This window comes from Borostomias antarcticus (assembly GCF_949987555.1).
Source record: "Borostomias antarcticus genome assembly, chromosome: 1".
Classification (NCBI taxonomy): Eukaryota; Metazoa; Chordata; class Actinopteri; order Stomiiformes; family Stomiidae; genus Borostomias; species Borostomias antarcticus.
Window position 1 is genome coordinate 36,092,989 of NC_140234.1, and position 20,510 is coordinate 36,113,498.

At 44.5% G+C, this 20,510-nt stretch overlaps 2 protein-coding genes across 5 annotated transcripts in view; both read right to left on the reverse strand.

Moving 5' to 3' along the window:
- inpp5ka (inositol polyphosphate-5-phosphatase Ka) overlaps positions 1-4,444 on the reverse strand; it is an 11,044-nt gene extending 6,600 nt beyond the window's left edge. For 3 of the 4 annotated variants that reach the window (XM_084445573.1, XM_084445572.1, XM_084445571.1), the window contains exons 1-5: positions 4,327-4,444; positions 3,788-3,860; positions 1,203-1,307; positions 276-384; positions 1-117 (exon numbers count right to left, since the gene is read on the reverse strand). In XM_084445573.1, the coding sequence (XP_084301699.1) occupies positions 1-117; positions 276-384; positions 1,203-1,307; positions 3,788-3,852 (396 nt within the window). In that variant the 5' untranslated portion in view covers positions 3,853-3,860; positions 4,327-4,444. Of the gene's footprint in view, positions 118-275; positions 385-1,202; positions 1,331-3,787; positions 3,861-4,326 lie in introns of those variants that run through there. The other variant, XM_084445574.1, reaches the window with a different exon arrangement.
- Positions 4,445-6,411: 1,967 nt separating this feature from the next.
- pitpnaa (phosphatidylinositol transfer protein, alpha a) overlaps positions 6,412-20,510 on the reverse strand; it is a 32,662-nt gene continuing 18,563 nt past the window's right edge. The window contains exons 3-13 of the mRNA XM_084439442.1: positions 13,863-13,974; positions 12,817-12,847; positions 10,763-10,908; positions 10,354-10,445; positions 9,981-9,988; positions 9,337-9,408; positions 9,025-9,108; positions 8,433-8,510; positions 8,181-8,291; positions 6,701-6,823; positions 6,412-6,548 (exon numbers count right to left, since the gene is read on the reverse strand). Of these exons, the coding sequence (XP_084295568.1) occupies positions 6,501-6,548; positions 6,701-6,823; positions 8,181-8,291; positions 8,433-8,510; positions 9,025-9,108; positions 9,337-9,408; positions 9,981-9,988; positions 10,354-10,445; positions 10,763-10,908; positions 12,817-12,847; positions 13,863-13,879 (810 nt within the window). The 5' untranslated portion in view covers positions 13,880-13,974 and the 3' untranslated portion in view covers positions 6,412-6,500. The remainder of the gene's footprint in view (positions 6,549-6,700; positions 6,824-8,180; positions 8,292-8,432; positions 8,511-9,024; positions 9,109-9,336; positions 9,409-9,980; positions 9,989-10,353; positions 10,446-10,762; positions 10,909-12,816; positions 12,848-13,862; positions 13,975-20,510) is intronic.

Here is a 20,510-nt window from a genome sequence, read left to right on the forward strand (position 1 = left end):
CCAGTAGCCAAAGAAGCCAGTGCGTGTGTATGTAGCCTGGATGTCCCTGATGAATGGAACGTGAGCCAACCTGGAAAAGAACAGCAGTAGTAGGCCCTGCATTCTGATAGAGGATACCTGTAACACACACACACACACACACTAGCGTTAGAGGACATACATCATCCTTTCCATCACTCCACCTCTCTATCAACCGTTCACAAGCTCTCAGGCAGTGTGTTGCTGTTGGGCCGGACCAGGTCATGTGACCGGGCCAGGTGTAAACGCTGCTCCACCTTCAGGTATCCCCGCGCCGCCAGGGTGGACATCAACAGCTGGCTCCACGGGTCGTCAAACGCCAGGTCTGACATGAGCCGGTGAGGAGCCGCGTACACCTCCTGCAGCCTGGAACAGAACACACACCCACTCAGCAGACGGCAGGAAAACGTACACATAACCATGAAGGAACTCTCTGTTGCAAAGTGTTTGGAAAAGGGCAGGCACTTTCAAAAATACTTGGCACATGATTGGATGAACCATCTGTCTATCACCGTCTATCACGCGCTAGCTTCAACTACTCCTTGCTGTCATAAACCTGCCCAGCATGTTTTTCAAATTCCTCAGAACCAACGCTATTGGTGAGATCGTCTTCTGATCTGGCACAAACAGATCTCTATGGAGAGTATCCAGACTGATTTGCGAGAGAAACAGAATGTGAACTTGCGAAATCAGGATGATCTCATGAGGCTACAGGGAAGTAATCTCGACACAATAGAAAAAGGCCTTGCCAGTGACTATTCTTACAGCAGCTGGAACTACCTATTTAAAGTATTTTATCTTATTTTAGCATATTACCTTATTTTTTGGTTACGGTTATGTTAATGGTTAGGGTTGGTTAGGTTTTGTTGACAGAATTTCATAAAAACAAGATGCAGCACCGTTCTGTAAGACTTGCGGGCACATCTCTTCTCACAGCCCCTGTGATTGTGAGGCTGTAGATAGGGTGCCCTAAGAATAGACTGTGCCCCCGCCCCCCCCAAAAAAACAGTATTTAGGCTACCCAGGTGTATCAAACAGTTGCTTTACCTGTCTACTTAAATGGTCACGTAGCGCTCTGGTGTCTACCCACCCAATCATATCATATGTACATATGTATGTCTGCCTGCCTGGGTTCTGCCAACTACCCAATCACATCTATGTCTTTCTGTCTGAGGTCCACCTACCCAATCACGTAGATGTCAGGGGTTTTGGGGGAATTGAGATGAAGTAGGGAGGTGACATCATCTGGAGGGTCAGCTGTGGCGACGTTCCACGTGACTGTGTGCAGCCTGGCGGGAAAACAAGAGAGAGACTGACAGTAGATTCAGAACATGAACCACTTCAATTCTTCAACACACACTTCATAAAATTACAGTAGACAGCATTATCTTTCAAATGAGAAATAGAATGTAAATCACTTCTCTGTCTAATACAGAACACCACCACTCTAAACATAGCCTGAACCTCTAAGGGAACATTGAAATGTATGGGAGGGGGTCATTGGAGGAATCCAGGGGAGGGTCAGACAAATCTGAATCGATCAAAATAAAATCCTTTCTTCAGCTTTTCAGAATTCAGCAAGCTGTTTTGTATGACCCGGTGTAGGCTATAGTTTCTCTTTGGCTGCTCTATCAGTCGATCTTTGTATCGATCTTTGTATCTATCCAGGCAGTGGGCGTATACAGCATCTGGCCAATCAGTGGCGCTCAGCTGGTGATGACAGGCTAGATCTAGCAACTCGTGAACAGACACCCACAAGCGGAACCGTGTGGATGACTTGATTTTAACTTTGTGTTCAAGTTGTTTTCTTCTTTCTATCTGGTGAGGGGTTGATCTTTTTGTTTTTTAAATCACTTGGGGAGGGTCAAAGAAAAATATATTTCTCTGAGGTCATGCATTTTTATTTCCGAGCACTCTTAAGTCCTCCAGTGACCCCCTCCCATAAATTTCAGCTAGGCCCTAATGACAAAGGGAGCCATTTAGTGTGATATGAAAGAAAGACAAGTGTGCCAGAGATGAACATGCACACTCTGCTGGACACCGCAGGCTGGTGCAATCAAGGCAAGACATCAACACACAGAGGGCCTGACTCCGCACTTCCATAACCCTCAATCCTCGTCTAATCCTAACGCAGATGGAGATCACTGACATGGAGAGAATGCCAATTCCGTGTTGGAGAGATGTAGGCTAGTTAAAAAGAATGATCCCTCTTTTCTTGTCCATAATTCAGCTTCCAGAGAAGAGATTAAAAAGGAATAGTGGAACACTGCATTGCAGATACTACAATGACAGACAGGGAAATACAGAGCAGAGGAAACTGAGAGTTTCTACAGGAAGTCACGTCTCTCCCATCTCCACCTGAAGCCGTCCTCCTTGGCACGGCCGGCCTTTTGCCTGCAAATGAGGAAGGCGCTGTCCAGGGTTCTGGACACCTGGCTGTGCAGCTCATCTCCGGGGTCCAGGTCGTCCACGCAGGCCATCAGATGGGTGACACGCTGGCACAGCAGCAGGCGCCGACCCGTGGACAGGGCATCAGAGCTGGCCAGGCTGCCGGAACGAGCGGGCCGCACAGCACCAAACAGTCGCTGGATCTCATTCATTATGGCTCAAACCACGGGCGTTCTCAGGCAGGAGGACGGAGAAGCCGAGTCCGGAGGACGCAACTGACCGTTCACTAGACCAACCGAGTCCAGGCAGGCAGGATTGTCCTCTCTTCTTGGTTTTTCAAAGGTATAAATGTATAGCAGCTGGCTCCTTTTAGAAATTAACTTGATAATTCTTCCTGGTCTGGACACACATTACAATAGTATGATCACTACCATACCTTCCTTGTCAAGCCTGCTGAAGTTTAAATCAGTCAAAATTCCATTTGAAATTCTTGGTATCATGACCGAAGCATGGATATTAGCAGAGAGAGCCTTAAATCGACAAGATACAGGGGTCACATATCTGCACCCTCAGACAGAAGTTACATCTGCAGGCTTCTGTGGAGTCCAGGAGAGTGAGGAGAAGAACGACGCGGTCGTGGTTTTTGGAGGGCCTGTGGTGGGACTAGGACTGGGTGGGATTATGGGTACTGTAATCTGTCTCAGAAAGGGACCACGTGAGAAGAAGTGTTGTGTGCACGTGAGACCATCACGCTAGAGAACACACAGCATGAGAAATCTGTAGCCTAATCAGTTTACACAACTTAATTTCAACATGTGAGAAATTGCAAGAGAAAATAACATACTGGATGGCACAACACAATCCCAGAAACAAGTCTCCCTCTCTCAAACACACTCTTCACATAAACACACACACACACACACACACACACACATACACACACTCTTCACACACACACACACACACACACACACACACAAGATGTGAACTCCCCCCCTCCTCTGGGGGGAGAAAGAGCACTTATTCTCACTAATGAGAATGGGAACATGTTGGGCAATCTAATCACAAACAATGATTAGCCCTATACCCTAAGCTTTGCATTGTAATGTTGGAAAAAGTTTAACTGTGTGTGTGTGTGTGTGTTTCTGGGCTAGGGGGATATTCAGATCTAACTGAGGTTTAGCAAACGTGCTTTCCTACAGTTGTAAGACAAGTCAGACGAGTTTAATATACTGCATTAGACAACCTGCTGTACAACTACACTAATTATTACATGGTATCTCTGTCTCTGTCATAGTTGATGCCTATCCTATGTGCTCAATGCAGTATTTGAGACTACAGTTCAGCACTTGCGTCTATTGCTTATTGCTAGTACTCTAACCTGAAGGGGTCCAGGCAACAGCTCTCTCCCGTGATGTTGGTCTCCTGGTCATTGTTGCCCTCCATCTCAACAACTGCAAAATCGTGAAATATTAGATGAAGAATTTTCCTGACAACTAGAACCTGGCAAATATATTTGCTAGCTAACCTTAAACCTACGGGAATACTGGCTAGGTGTGTGTTTCGATACTATAGCCTCAGACAATGCAGGGCTTCGCTTCGTGACATTCTAGCTGCGCTGCTATCTAAAGGTAGCTCTAGTAAGGGCCACAGCTTGAAAATATAGCTCGCTATTTAGCTAGTTAGCAGAATCAAGCCCAAGCAAAGTTAGCTAGACTGGTACGGGAATTATAACGGGTGTTATAGCTGGTCAGCTCGCTTGCAGAACGTTATGATAACATAGCTGTAATGCTAGCTAGCTAGTCTAGCTATCTAATGCTATGCTAAGAAAATGTAACAACACATTAGTAGCTAACGTTAACTAGCTAAGTTATGCATAGTTAGCTTCAACGAGAAATTCGTGTGTGTTCGTATAGCTACCTGACAAAGCTTTTTAATGTATCTTGCCAATTAGCGTGTGGATTTGCAGAGAACATTTAGCTAGAATAGTAAACTGCCAGCAGATACACTTTGTTTACTGTAGTCCGCTCGTCCTCAGATGTCAGAGTGAGTAGATGGTGTCATTGGTGGGACGTTACTAAAGAGAATGGAATAGCAAGAGGGGACAACTAGGTCTATTTGTGGCACCCGCGCTTAATGTTGCCGCCATTATGGACTGTCATTTGCTTCATCCAGTCAGGTTAACAACATGAAGACTACAAATCAGCTGTGGAAAAAACAAAAAGTGTTCTGCAATAAATTGTCAAAACTATCAGAGTATATGTCCAGAGCTTGCCTTTCACCGGTTCCCCAAAGATTCTGACAGGTAATTGTTTGTTTAAGATGTTCACAAAAGTGTAGAAATTGAAGTTTACCGAAATTGAAGTTTACTGGACCTGTCAGTGCAAGTTAGCTAGCTAGCTAATGTTAGCTGTTCACAAAAGATCCTGACGGGTAATTGCTTGTTTAACTTTTAACACTACACTAACATAACTTTTAACACTAACCACAAATTGTAGAATTGTCAGTGCTAGCTATACAGTTAGTGTAATCACTGTATTGTAAACTAGCAGGAATGGCTCGAATGTGAATACCTATAACCTAATTTATGAAAAGGGTTAGAGTTAAAATAGTCTAGTCTTGCATGAATAGACCTTTCCGAACTGTCAATCACGCTGAGAATAATAACCAATAAGGTTGCCTGATTTCTTAAGACCACACCTCTGATGTCCCACAAACAAAGCTTATCCAACGTTGTGTTCATAGATTAGACATTAGTTTAAAGAAAATGGTTCTTAAAACATTCAGAAAACCGGCCTGCAGGCTGCTGTAACATAATGTTATAAGAAAACAAGCTGCACGATACTCCACACCTCCCTCCACACATCAGTTCACAGCAGCACTGACACAAAAAGCTCCGCAGCTAGTAACGTTGTAGTAACGTAGATCGCCAACAGCATCAACTCATGTTGTCACCTGCTCTGTCCGAAATCCAAATCTCATGGATATATCCTTTAGTAAAATAGTTCAGGCCTTTCTGTAGAACTCTCTTTGAGAAAGTAGTGGCATTTGGCAAATACTGTAAAATACAGCGATATTGTCAGGAATGCTTGAGAGAATCATCAGGTATGTGCTGCTCAGTGGACATTTTAATAAAGTGCTGCAAAGCTTGTGGGGCATAGCAACAGTAACTAGGGGGGCTTGCCGCCTGAATAGGAAAGGTCTATTGTTATCATATACATAATTTCCATTTTAGGAACAGGAACTTAGGAACTTAGAACAATGGTTTTAGCAGATTTACTTCAGTTGATCTTTTAAAACCTTTCTGTGAAGTATGGTGAATTAGCAAAGCCTTGCTACAAACCACGACAGACAACTACAAGACACAAAGTGAATAAATATATGTTTTTTTGTATTGAATAATACACATGATCTAGTCGAACTCATTACAAGAAAAAAAAAGAAAGTGAATTAAACAAAGCATAGGTAGGCTACCCTATGAGTAAACACTGACATTATTCAGGCATGTTTCTTATTTTGTGCAAAGGGAGACAATAGTACACCGCTCACTTCTTTTTTTACACCCCAATCCCTTATAACAGTACATTAACACATGCTGAGACCCCAGGATAAAGCAGGGGGTTTCAGACTGTGGGAGCATTAGCTATTTAGCTAGCGCAGTGGGACCAGTGCTATGCAACCTTGAGTGGAATCGGAGAGGAGAGAGAGACTCATAGGTTCATTGGAAAAGACGTGAGAGGATAGGAGGGAACCAGAGAAAATAAGAAGCAATATTGCTGACAACCTTTGTAGTGCGAACACATCGTGAATTGCTTACAACAGAACAAGTATTAATCAGAACCAAAAACTCCAACACAAAATAAATCCCATTTAAAAAAAAAAGAAATCGTGGTGACACGATTGACTCAGTAATCTTGTTCTCTGATTGGTCGAAAGGAGATTCTACCATTTTGTTTACACCAATCAGAGCCTCCTAGATCAACAGGAACGACTTCAGAGAGGCACATGGGTTGATTAGGGATTCAGCGAGAGAGAGATGTGGGCCTAGTTCCTCTGGACTAGGGGTCAATGATGGGGTCAGGGTCCCAGCAGATTCACTCTTCCACTACTGCCATGCCTTTGATCGGGTCTTTTACTCTCATCTGAAACACACACACACATCAAGAAATTATTTACCTTATAATTAGCCATAATGGAACTATGGGTAGTTAACAGGGTGTCTCTGCAAGTTGAATAATCTTCTATATTGGAGAACACAGAACTGCTACTGAGGTTGTGCTGTTGCTATAGCTACCTCGTCAAGCTCCTTCCGCGTCTCCTCCTCCATGCGTCTGATGTCATCCATGGTCAATTTGATCCATCTGTCAATCCAGCAGAACAGCTGTCTGTGGAAGTTTGTAAACAACCGCTTCTCTTGCTGAGGATCAGACAGACAAAGAACACCAGTAGAAAAAAACACAGACAGATCAACATCAGCCTACTGAACCAACCGTACTGTACAACAGTTGTGTAGGACTAGCATTTTAAATCCCTGATCTGAACACTGGAGGACTGTGAACATCTCTTGGCTTTAGACGTGCACACACGCACACACACACATGCGCGCACACACACACATGCGCGCACACACACTCACTAGGGCAGTGTTGAACCTGGCATTTTTCCAACACAGTCAGACAGTGACGTCACAGAAATATGATGCTACATGCTATTAATGTCAACTCTGTAGAGTTTCCTTCCTGGTGGTGTCAGACCTGGTGGTGTCAACTGTTACAGTACGGTCATCGTGGTGTCAGATCTGGTGGTGTTAGCTGTCTGACAGTAGGATCATAGTGGACCTGCTCTCTCTGAGCCTCTCCACAGTAGGGATGTAACGGTACGGTATCTACCAAAATACCAGGACACACAGTATTTTACAGTGTTGCCCCCCCCCCCCCCCTTTTAATTTAATTAAAAACAGAAAATACACAATCTTGTAATCTAGTGCAGTTTTGTAATGTATATTAAATTACAAAGTCTGCTGCAATTCAACGTTGCTAGCAACTTGAGATGTTTCATTTATCCCCTTGCTGTGACGAGCGGAGTTGTAAGGAGCCGTTCATGTGCACTAAACCACACACCGTGGGCACGGTATGACAGGGAAAGGCTTAGGGTTCAGAGCCTGGGTCGTTTGATAACCCGGTATACTTATAAACAGAATACCGTTACATCCCTACCCGACAGAAAGGCTTCATCTTGACCCCGGCATGGGAAGAGACTTTGAGACACAGAGGTGGTAGGACAGGAGACCAGTATGCAAATTCATTCATCGTCAGCAGATATCAATCCTGCATAAAAACACTGAATAAAAACACTCTTAAAGGTCAAATAGATAAAAAATGTATGTAGACAAATCTTTTTCTTTTTTTTTTTACATCCCAGCTTTTAGAAAGGTGCAGAATAAAAGTATTGTCAACCGCCACCCGCCCCAGAAAAAAGTGGATTATGAATTTATCATTAAAAAGTGTTGATGAAATGAATGTTGTGTTAATCTCTGTCTGAGATGTCTGAGGTTTGGTTTCCACCTCTAACCAGGCTCATGATCCAATAGTTGCGATGTTGGTACCATGAGGTACAGTATCTCTGTGTCAAGGATTGCAATACTATTGGCTCACAAGCCTTTTTTTTGTTGTTGTTATGATTCATCTACATAAAAATGTTATCTACTGTATAGATAGCACCTTAAATTCACTGTATTCTGATGATTATATCAAAGGTCTGGTGCTGTGCCGTACCCTCTGAATGAGGTCCTCGATCTTGTTCTGCAGTCCCCACCACTTGAACTTGACTGTGACCAGCTTGTAGGCACACATGTGGGGGCAGCTGGTGTTGCTAGACAGCTCCGTCTACCAACACACACAGAGGAAGTTAGTAGGCTTCAGGCTTCTGAAGCAGCTCAAAAACACACCAGACAAATGTTTCACTGCTCTGAACACAGCCACGTTTGCGAAGGGAAGCGCACAGGAGGACTGTGGCCGATGCAGTACCTTCCAGTCAGGTCCCAGCGGACCTCTGTCTGTCATGGCTGACAGGAACGTGGCAGGGTCTTCATCTGGTTTGTAGTCCTGTGAAGACAAGAGAGAGATGATAGGTGTACGGGTAAAAATGTGTTCTGTACGACGTTACAATGAGACGACAAGGGGTTGGGGCCACAGAGAGGTTTGGAGGATGTGTGTGTGTGTTTGTAAAGGGGGGCCAAGTGCCTTGGTAAGCTGGTTATCTTACCTTATCTGTCCTAAAAAGGACAGGCTTCAGTGGTCTATGTCCTGGGGTACATTACGACATACACCTGGAAGTCTAGATGAGTCAGCAGGAAAGGGGGGGCGCAGGAAAGGGGGAGTTGCACTCATCTGCCTTAAATTGTGGGGCACAGATTGTACTGGGCGCTCTCTCAACTGACCAGCCTTGCTGCAGGTTGCTTGTTTATAACAACCCTTGGATGAATAAACTCTGGTAACTCTGTTGAACTGTTTTGCTTCTTAACCCATATTGAACGAGAAATTCTAGGCAGGATGCAAGGGTCACTCATCAGGTATCAATCACCACACATGCGCACACACACACAAAAACTGCCCTTACCTTGGCCTCCACCTGGCTTCTGTCAGCGATGTCTATGTGGACCACCTGCACCTTTTTCCATGTGTCCTCGTCAAGTTCATGCACCTTCACAGGAGAGACATACGAACAGGAATGCCAGAGTCAGAAGAGCTACAGGTAGGACTACTGTGATGTGTGGAGAAGGCATGGAAACACACAGCTGACAAACAACCCTATACCAACAATGAGACGTGTGTGTGTGTGTGTGTGTCTGTGTCTGTGTGTGTGTTTAACCAACAAGTAGCTGTACCACAGTCAGGCACATTGCCTTTAATACATGATCAGGTCACTCACATTATCCTGCTCTCCCATGTCAGGCTTGTGCCAGGTCTCAATCTTAATCATGAAGTCCTTCATGTACTCACTCTGTAGGGGCAGGGAAGAGAAACATAAGTAGGAGCAATCTCATGTACAACACACACACACACACATATACTCTCACACACACAAACTGTACATACATACATACACTTGCAGTGTTTAAGATAACATTACTGTACTGTATATGGTCAGGCCCAGGGTTACAGTACATCAGCTATAGCCAGTGTAATAAGCACCAGCTACTCAAGGTTGAAAAAGACACACACACACACACACATACGAGATGTGTGCTGCTGTGTTAAGTCAACCCCATCAGTGTCTCTCCTTTCTGTTTGACGAGCAAGGTTACCTTCTCCTCTTTCACCATGTTGATCATAAGGAATAGTGTGTTTGTGTGTGTGTGTGTGTGTGTGTGTGCGTGTGTGTGTGCGTATAGGGTTCACTCTAACCCTAACCTGTGTGTATGCCACCTACTGCATGGGGGTGTTACAGCACAAACTCCCCCCGACCACACAGGGCACGGCTGGGGTGGGGTGGGGCAGTTAGCACCCTGGCAGGACCAGCAGAAGAACGTGTCCTAGGGAGGAACAACAGAACCCTAACCATCCTGTACTTACTGTTAGAACTGGAGCCGGAGAGGCAGGAGGTGGACGTGGGAGAGAAGGAGAGAAGTGACGATGTTTAAGGGAACAGAGACAACAGGGAATTTGAGACAGGCATATTTGCTGCCAAACTGAAAGACCCAGGAAAAGCGTCCTATTCTTGTACATGACTGAACAGTGGCTTATAGTACAGTATAGACATGAGGCACCGCAGTGTTCTCCGTGTCAGACGGCTATGTATGCAGCGATAAATTATTCATTGTGTGTGTGTGTGTGTGTGTGTGTGAACGTAATTGTTCGACAGTAAGGGTAGGGTGTGTGTGTGTGTGTGTGAACGTACTAGTTCCAACAGTAAGGGTAGGGTGTGTGTGTGTTTGTGTGAACGTACTTGTTCGACAGTAAGGGTAGGCATTCCAGGCTTTCTCGTGGATATCGAGAGCATTCGACGGCACCAACATGCGCACAAACTTTGGCACTTTACTGCGGAGGGAACAGAGGCACGTATGAACGGTGACTTTAGCGTGACTTTAATAACACCTAATATTAACGTGGTTCATGGTGGTGGTGTCATATGTACGTGACACGGGTTCCGCCATGTATAATGAAACGCCCGGCTGCGCCCAACATGGGGCTTGACCCTACGAGCCTGAAACGAGCAGCTTCCCCTTTAGCGACCGCTAGCCGGGTGGCCGACACCGGCTAGGAGGCGGCGCCCTACCGTAGGGCGGCCGCAGAGGAGACTCGGCCCTCCCCCGGTAACTCGGCCCTCCCGGCCCTCCCCCTGGCCCCCCTCCTACCTCTGCAGGTGGTAGATCTTGTGGGTGAACTGGCCCTTCTCCCCCTCCTTCTCGTAGGGTTCGTTGACGAGCACCTCCACGCCTTCTCCTCCCCCCGTCTCATTCTTACTGGCCTCCGCCACTGAGTAGAGCTGGCCAACCTGGTACTGAGGGGGGGGTAAAGAATGAGAATGAGGGAGGAAGGGAGAGAGAGAAGGAGAATGAGACAGAGAAAGAGACAGAGAGAGAAAGGGAGAGAGAGAGAGGAAGACAGAGGAAGAGAAAGGGGAGTGGAGAAAGAAACATGGAGAGAGCGGGGAGAGAGACATTCCAAGTATGCAAACCGACATGCGCACACAAAAACGGATTACATTTGCGAAGTGTGCAGTAAATCATTGCCTAATTCTAGTAATAGCAGCAGGGATGTCGTCAAAGAGCTCCTTTGTTCGACCAGACTCACAGTGGAGGTGACAAGAAAGAAACACACAGCACTGAAATTACAGGATCGGAAATTACAAACTCACTCACTGCACAGAGAGGCCCAGACACCTTGCTGTAAGGCGACGGTACTAGGTACCGTGCTGCACGTGAGAGATTTTGGGATTCAGTGTCTTGCTCAAGGACACACAATTGCGGGAGCTGGGATCGAACCGGGGACCTTGCGATCCCCAGCCGTACACTCTGCCTCCCGAGCTTCATGCCGATGTGCTGCTCGGCATACAATATAACAGACAATATACATACAATATAACGGACTCTTAAAACGTAGACGGGATGATGAATTCACGGAACTTACACAAGACTTTTCCATTTGAAAGGCACATTTCTATTAGTGTCCATATGGACCCTGGCCCCCCTGTAAACTAGCTAGTCAGACTCCTCTGGAGGGAAGCATGTGACTTCCCTCACGTTTCCTCCCGTTTCATGGACAGACCCTGAGTCAGCAGGAGTAACACCCTAGTCAGCAGGTAGGCAGACAGGCAGATAGACGGACGGGCAGACAGACAGACAGACAGACAGACAGACGGGCAGACAGACAGACAGACAGACGGGCAGACAGACAGACAGACAGGCAAACAGACAGACAGACAGATAAGACGGGCAGACAGACAGACAGACAGACAGACAGACAGACAGACAGACAGACAGACAGACAGACAGACAGACAGACAGACAGAAAGACAGAAAGACAGAAAGACAGAAAGAGAAAGACAGAAAGACAGAAAGACAGATCCAGCCCTGACAGACACAATTATGTAATGTTATGGCTGGCATGACTGGTTCCCACCCAGGGTGAACTAGAGTGTGGTGTTTACAACAGGTGTACTGTTACTGTACCTTCTGCTTTCAGGCAGAACAATCCCAGGTCTCCACCCAGAGACGTCCCAGGTAGGGCGGAGCGCTTGAGTTGGTGTGTCTCTTTACCCTAAGAACATGTGTGTGCGTGTGTGTGTGTGGGAGGTTTGGAATGTGACTACACATGTTAAACCAGTGTGTGTGTGTGTGTGTGTGTACCCTCGCTGGCCTCCAGTGGAAAACATGACACACCAACGCACCGAGCCTACAGGTGGGCCTATGACGAGGGCCCCTTCAAAAAGAACCAATTGAGGAGGAGGAGTATTTTTCATGATAATAAAGGCTAAACTAATTTGAATTCTTGGTGATTAGTAATCAGGAACATTCACAGAGACAGGCACAGAGCTAGACACACACACATACCTACAGAGAAACGGGCACAGGGCTAGACACACACACATACCTACAGAGAGACAGGCACAGGGCTAGACACACACACATACCTACAGGTGCAAGTATATCAGTTGAAACAGGAACTTCAAGGGAAGAGCATGGAGCAGGTAACTAGAGCAGACCAAGCTTCTCGGAGGACAGTGAGTTCAGCTAGCTAGGACTTCCCCTGGTTTCCCTACGCTCCCTGCCGGCCCCTCTCTAAGGGCTCGGCCTGCTGTGTGTACTGTTCAGGCTGGGCTGCATTCTACCAGTGATTCAGAATGAGACTGTTAAGAGCTGGCGTGAAGGAGATGGTTATGACAGAAGGAGCAGGCTCAAACACTCACCTCTTCTACTGATATGGGCAGGACGACTCGACTAGAAGAGAAAGATAACACTGACAGGTTTATGACTAAACCACCGCACATTCAAACATAGAAACGCAATACACACATGACAGGGTCTGCCTGGAGACTGAGGCTATCAGAGGGGAAAGTCTGCCTGGAGACTGAGACTGTCAGAGGGGAAATAGGTGTGTGTGTGTGTGTGTGTGTGTGTGTGTGTGTGTGTGTGTGTGTGTGTGTGTGTGTGTGTGTGTGTGTGTGTGTGTGTGTGTGTGTGTGTGTGTGTGTGATCCGTGTACCACTATACAAAAGGCAATTAATGGGTGTCCGCCCCCCCCAGTCTGTCAAAAGTCTGAATATTTCATTATAACAGATCTGAGTGTAACTGGAGCCAGGCAGGGAGGGAGGGACTGCCTCCACCAGCAAACAAGTGGTCCTAAAGGTCCCGTGTCGTTGACTGCAGTAACATCAGCAAATGCGAGACTTTTACACGTCTAGAAAAAGCCAAATCAATCGGACGCCTCATAAGTGTTAGGTCGATGTGTCATTCGTGTGTACTTTGCTCTGGCAGTTGACGCTGTGTGACGAGGAAAAGTGATGAGCACATGACAGTAATAAACGCATACTTTTCAGGGACGTTTGAACAACTGTAAAACGATATCTGGCCTGTAAGCTAATATGATGACCATGCCTTGTAGCTTAATGCTTCCTTCGCGCACGCAATCAATCATTTATTCTCTCAAACAGGCCATGTATGACTGACAGGTGTTATAGCGACACTAGTTGAAAACTCCCATCATTTACACTTAAAAGAAAAGGTTTAGTTCTCTAACGCAACTCGAAATGACAGCAGCACACCTCGCCAGGCTACGTCTTCTTTCCTACTGCTGAATTCAGAACTGTGGATTCATTAGTGGGGAAAAAGACGTAGCCTACAGCAAAATGTGCTGCTGTCCTCTTTTCGAGTTGCGTTTAGGCTACTTTAGGTAGGTAAAAACTCTCTAGATCGATTTCATCATATTAAAAAACGAATAATTTGCAATACTTACAATTCTTTAATAAGCATATTGATGTTACTGTTCGTGATAATACAGCATCGGGATGTTTATAATACTTTTAAAAAGCCTCCAAACAGACGGCAGCTTGTCCTCCTGTCCCCGCCTGTCCCCGCGGGTTTGTCGTCGCCCAGGTAGAGAGGATGGAAAGGATCAAGGAGAAGTTAGGAAGTGCCATTAGTACCGCCCCTAGTGTGTGTTGCCAGGATGGTGAAAAATTCACACGGCAGCCGGCTGGGCCGACTTTACCTGAACAACCTGTTTGAATTAAACCCGCAAACACCTCCGTACAAATCTAAACTGAACTGACGCGCGCATATTCAAGCGGAAGAATCAGGGTTTTGGTTTCACCAGTGTGAATACTCCATGCTATGAACAATCACATAAGGGCTGCGCAGGAGGGAGAGGAACTCTTTTTAGGGGGAGGGGATCCCCGAGGCAGTCTCGAGTAGCCTGTGAAAAACAATATACTGTAGATATGGCGTCAGTGACAATGAAGGAAACCTTTCAATTTAGCCTTGAAGGTGGTGGCTGTTTGATGCAGTTGGTGAGGTGTAGGCTACGAAAAGACTGAATGCGCCTTCATCACTTGGTTTTTGCAGAACACTCAACTGATTTGAGCAGTTCGGACAAAAATTGGCCTCACTGTAGGTGAATGCGGGCCACTGATCGACAAACACTGACTTGGCCTAAGAAAATGTAGGCTATAAAGTGCATGAATATATACAACTTTAACATTCTTGTATATTTAGTATTTAGAACTGTAAATGTGTGTTTAAACCTGTTACTTGGTATTGTTTGGACCACTGCGCATGATGATGTGACAAGGTGGATGTTTTTTGTGTTTTTTCGCCACAAGGATATTTAATAGGCATCCATGGATGTAACCCGCTCAAACGTTATTGCATTGAGTGACCAGGAGGGGGCAGCCATGTCATTACTGTAACCAATATGATCTTATGTTTTTATGCATGTAGAACAAATAATATCTGATTCATGAGAAACATATCAGATAAACACTGACTGTATTAGGAAAAATTACATTTTCTTAGTCGAGATCCTGTGGTATGCTATTACATAGCCTACAGAGGCATGACTAACCATTTCAACCCAGCTACACCAACAAAATGCATTCATGCGCCAAGGTCTGTGCTCGCTCACAACTTTCTAGTTGTGATATAATATAATGATATGAAGACCTTAAATGCATGTTGACTCTCCGGGGAAGTTGGCTCTGCCCCCAGACACCGTCCAGTTGGACTTGGCCCCAAGGGTGTAGGTTTGGTTTCAACATTGGTAGGGACCATATAACAGTGTAGCTGCATTCACAATTTTTGATGGGGACGAGAGGTTAAACCTCTTAAATATGCATATACTTATGAAATTGAATAATACTAATACAATGTTCTTAGTGTATCACATCCTGCCTGCTGCTGCTGCTCTTTCTCTCTCTCGGTTGCTGCTGCATCCCTCCACTCGCTTTCTCTCGGTTGCTGCTGCGTCCCTCCACTCTCTCTCTCTCTCGACTGCTGCTGTGTTTCATAATATCATTTTTATATATTATATATATATAAATATAAATTGAGATTTTCATTGGATTTTTACACTGAAATTTAACTCACAAATTGATATATCTGTCCATTAGGGGAGTCACAAAATACCAGACATTTAGTAGGCAATACTAATTGAGAAATCCCACAATCCTCCTGGATACCCAATTCGATACCATAGTTGGAAAAAATAAATCCCATGTAGCCTACTTCAACATACACTACTTTATTTAAAACACCCTCCGGCCAATATAGTGAGAGCAAAATTATGAGATTCCAGTTAGTAAGTATACGTTAGCTAATAACTGTAAGAAAACAGGAGTCTGAGTCCTCATAAAAGTAACGTTAACGGCTCTCACGGGCTGGATAACCTCTAGATAACGTTACCTTATGAGTATTCAGTTTCCCCTATAATTGTAACAAGAACCCCAGTCAGGCTAAAACAATGTATTTATTTTTAAATCAAAACTTACGACTTAAATATCACTGACGTTTTTTAGCATAAGTTAATGGAATCTCTGGTGGGCAGCTAATGTATAATAATGTAATGGCTGCTGCTATCCTAATGTTACAGGATGATAGAAGCCATCTTAACAGTTCGCTAGCTAGCCAGCTTAATATCACCAGTTGATAATTTGCCACAATGGAAAGACAAGTGATGTTAGTTTAGGTAACATTAGCTAGCACCAACCTAGCTGGTTTTCATGTTGCTAATGCCAACAACGTTAGCTACTTAGTTTACCAGTAACTAGGTAACCTAGCTAACGCTAACGTTACTTACAGTTGCGGAGAAAAAGCTCCTGATATCCCTCATCCTCTTCAGAGGGGGAGGCGACATTGTAGTGGATGTACCTAAACGGCTGTCAGAATCATAGCTGTCAGCGTCTGTCTGTAAGGCTGTTGGTCTTCAGATCCAGCAAAAATGCAACAATCTATCTCAGCCAAATGAGCCAATCAAACGTGAGTTTAAAAAATATAAAAAACATACTGGGATGGCACATTCACGGTGGAGGAAAGGGGTAGGCTAACGGTCTAATGTAACTCCGAACATAATGCAAACTAACTCACTCAAAATGGTACGGCCAATTCTGTCCTTCCAAACTATGGGAAGGCCATCTAATATAACTGCACTCCAAAGATAATGCGAACAAGGTTGCTTAAAAGTTGGTAGGGACAATTTGGGCCTCCCAAAATGTTGGTAGGGACATGTCCCAACCGTCCATACGCAAACCTACGCCCTTGCTTGGCCCAACCGCCGACCTTGTAGGAGCACATCCATCCCCAGTCTGGCAACCTTAGGTCCCAAGCAACACACATCAAGCTGGGAGCCTCTATGATCCATGACCAATAAGTTATTGGTCTAGGCTTGGGAGCCAATCACAATGAAGGTCGGTGTGATCTTAAGGCAGGGTGTCTTCACTCTGTGCCAGTGACTTCTTAGCTTTGACAATGGTGGCCTGTTCATTTCTGCCAGGGAAGTGTATTTTTTCTACATCCTTTTCTCATGGACTTTTTCATGGAATTTCTCATCTTCTGGACAAGTTCCAGGGTTTTAATGGCTGATGCCGGGGCCCCAGCAAGAAGGGAGTTGCAGTAGTCCAGGTGGGAGATGACCAGGGCCTGGATGAGCACCTGCGCCGTTTCATCAGTGAGGAAAGGGTGAATCCTCCTGATGTTGTAGAACAGGAATCTGCAAGAGCGTGTGACAGATGTGACGTGCGGAAAACGACAGTTGGTCATCCAGGGTCACACCCAGATTCCTCGCAGTCCAAGTCGGTGTTACCACTGTGCTTTTAATGGTGATGGCCAGATCCCGGTGCGGGCAGCCCTTCCCTGTGAGGAACAGCAGCTCAGTCTTGTCCAGGTTGAGCTTGAGTCATAGACCTGGAGTCATAGACCTGGAGTCATGTCATGGACAAGAGAGATCAGCAGCTGCTTCTTTGATGCAGCTATAAGTGGTTTGGTATCAAAGCTTTGACAAATTCTTCAATACAGCTATGTCTTATTTTGCATAATATAGTATTTCGTTTTTACATAGCCTACAAGGAATTTGCTTTGGTCAATGGTGCATAACACTGATGGAGACAATATTTAGACAGAGTGCAAGGGTAAGATGGGACAGTGCAAAGACAGGACAGTGTAAATGTTTTTTAAAAAGTAAAGCAACAGTGCAAAATACAAATGAGTTCATTTTCAAAAACATCTCTGTTTTGATACATTTTAACAAATAATTTATCAATATCAAATATCAATATCAAGTACAGCACTGGACCGAGGCTGGGCATTTTGAGGAGAAGGGGAATTATTTTAAAATAAAAAAATCTTTAAAATCATGTGTCTGAAATCCATACAGTACAATGCCTGAGTAGACATCAGCATGTTTATGTAGCGGATTATGGACATGACAAATATTATACAGACCATACTGTGAGGCCATCTCACTGACACAGGAATGTTGGTGATCACCCTCCACACCTGATAAAGATCTGCAGGCCTGGGACACCCTGCTCTCCTCTACCCAGTGACTAATCAATGGGAGGTCACAAGCAGAGAGAAACATGGTTTGTTTAGACTGTTTCCTGTCAAACTCACAGTAAACCTGACAAGTCAAGGACTGGTCCTTTGAAATGGGATTTAAGTATGGGCATTGATGCATTGTATTGGTAACCAAGTGTCACTGTGTTTTGTAAATAACTGGTAACTGGTTTTATGCTACTAAATCAACCTAGTGATGTGTGGTATCAATCTGAAGCTAAAATCACAAATCAGTTGATTATGCATGCTGGGGAAATGTAATATCATGTTGATAACGTAACAGGGATATTTGATGATTCCAGACTATTAAGAGAATCTTGGCTCCCCTTTTATGATCCCAAGTGAGTGGGGGTCAAAGCAGCCCACAGACCCCTCTCTCTGTGTGGGTGACCAATTGGTGCTGTCTATGCAAACAGGACACACCTCAGTCTCCTGCCCTTTTTAAGTGGGGACAGGACAGATTCTCTCTCTCTAAAGTTCTGATCTCAAGTTTCTCAGGTTATGTGTTCTCCAAGTAACACGTAACCCCAGGATCCAAGCTTGTGCCTGATTGATGAAAATCAATCTGTATCCGTGGAATTGCTGAACCACTACCTGCTAGCTAAGATCTCAGTGTAGTCGATGCCAGGGTCTTAGGAATTTCCACAAACTCTTCAAACAATCCACCTCTGGCGAGAGCAGAGGTTTTGACCGAGACATTTGCAACTTTTAAACTCTGAACCATTTCAGTTACTGTACAACGAGCAGCGCTGAAATTGAACTCTGATCCTCTGTGAATATCAACGTTGGCCAAAAGTCTACCATCACTGTTTCAATGGGAGCGGAGGCGCGCCACACCCTGCATCAAACCGTGGGACCATCAGTCATGTGCCTCTTCACTTCTTTGAGCCAAACAACGCCTCTGGACACATTGCTTTCCAACACACTACCCGTAAGGTTGCCATCCAGCATTCTCTTTTGATGTGGTGTGATGCCAAGTGTTGTTTAAGCTTAGAGGATTTAGGATAGGCTGTGATAATCTATGACATCATTCATTTAATTTCTGCTGTTTTTTCATATTGACACATTTGTTTTTCCATCTATTATTGAATTGTGTTTTCATGTTATTTTGATAGTTGATTAGTATAACTTCAATAAATACTAAGCTTTGATCACATCCTAGCATCATCACATGATCTTTAGGCCACTTGATTGAGTCAAGACCTTCAGACAGATTGATAAATTAGACTATTGATAAAGGTTCTGTTTCCCTGTACAGAACAAGGTGGTGCCCCATACGAGTTGAGTTGATTTGAATACATATTCCTTCATACTTCTGATAACCGCAGTATAATCATAAATTAAACCTCGTCAGTCATATTTCCATAGTTCTAACCCTTGGACTGCATGAACATATTAGTAGGCCTACATACTGTGATGGGAATGAGTTGTGGGACTCTGGACTGAGCATGGATTCACTGATTGATTTGATTGGATTGAACACAGATGGGACTGATTGAGATGTAAGCAGACAAAAGACTGGTCAGATGAAGAGATGCAAACAAGAACAGTAACAGCTACAACAAACAAAATAAATAAACAGTAACAGCTACAAATTAAAAAATATCATAAAAAAATCATATCACAGCACAATGGAGTACACATTAGCATTTTTATTCTGCATCCCCCTGGGCTTTAACTCTTGTTGAGCTACCTGCCATGTGAGAAGCCATAGATGGTTTCACACAGACTGAAACATCACAATCAAAAGGGTTGCATGTAAATGTCGGGGCAACAACCAAAGACTAAACAATAAAACCAAGGTACTGTATACACTCAACAAGTAGAGAACAAAATACAAAGCTTAGAAGCTTACAGACTTACAAGTTGGCACAGGACAACACTAGGGACAACGCACAGCTACAGAAAATAATAAACGAACAAGAGCTACATGTAGGCTATATAAAGACAGTCTAACAAGACGGGTGGGAAGCCAATCAAACAATCAGTGGCACAGGTGTTCTCTCAGAGTGATTTTCGCCAGTTGTAGTCCTAGGGTCCGCTATTGGGGCTGAGTTGCCAACAATAACGTCTCTGATGCTATAAGATTGTGGGTTGTGTATTTTTTCCTTTATGGATAGCAGTAGTTTGAGGGGACAAAATGAGGACATACTTCAAAATACTGTCCAAAATTCAGTTTTTGAGATAAAACGCGATAAAACGCGCAAGATAAAACGAGATTTTTCACACTACATCTACCATGTCATGAAAATGTTGTATTTTTTTCAGGAACAGCGAGTATTTGCAGTAGCTGCATACAGTACTGTTTACAGTAAAACATGTTGACGCGCTGTGGGCTAAATTTTTGATATTTCTAAATTCTGTGCAGATAGTTTGTGGAGGACAGTCTGAAGATGTAGTGTAGCCTAGAAATTGGGGTGTCAATTGACCAAAAAATGTGGTAGTAGGGTTTGACAGGCTTTACAGTTTTTGAGAAAAACAAGAGTGATGGACTTCATAATTCCTGCCAACTCAAAGCTATCAATCTCCCACCTGTAGGTGGACTCGTCACCCTCAG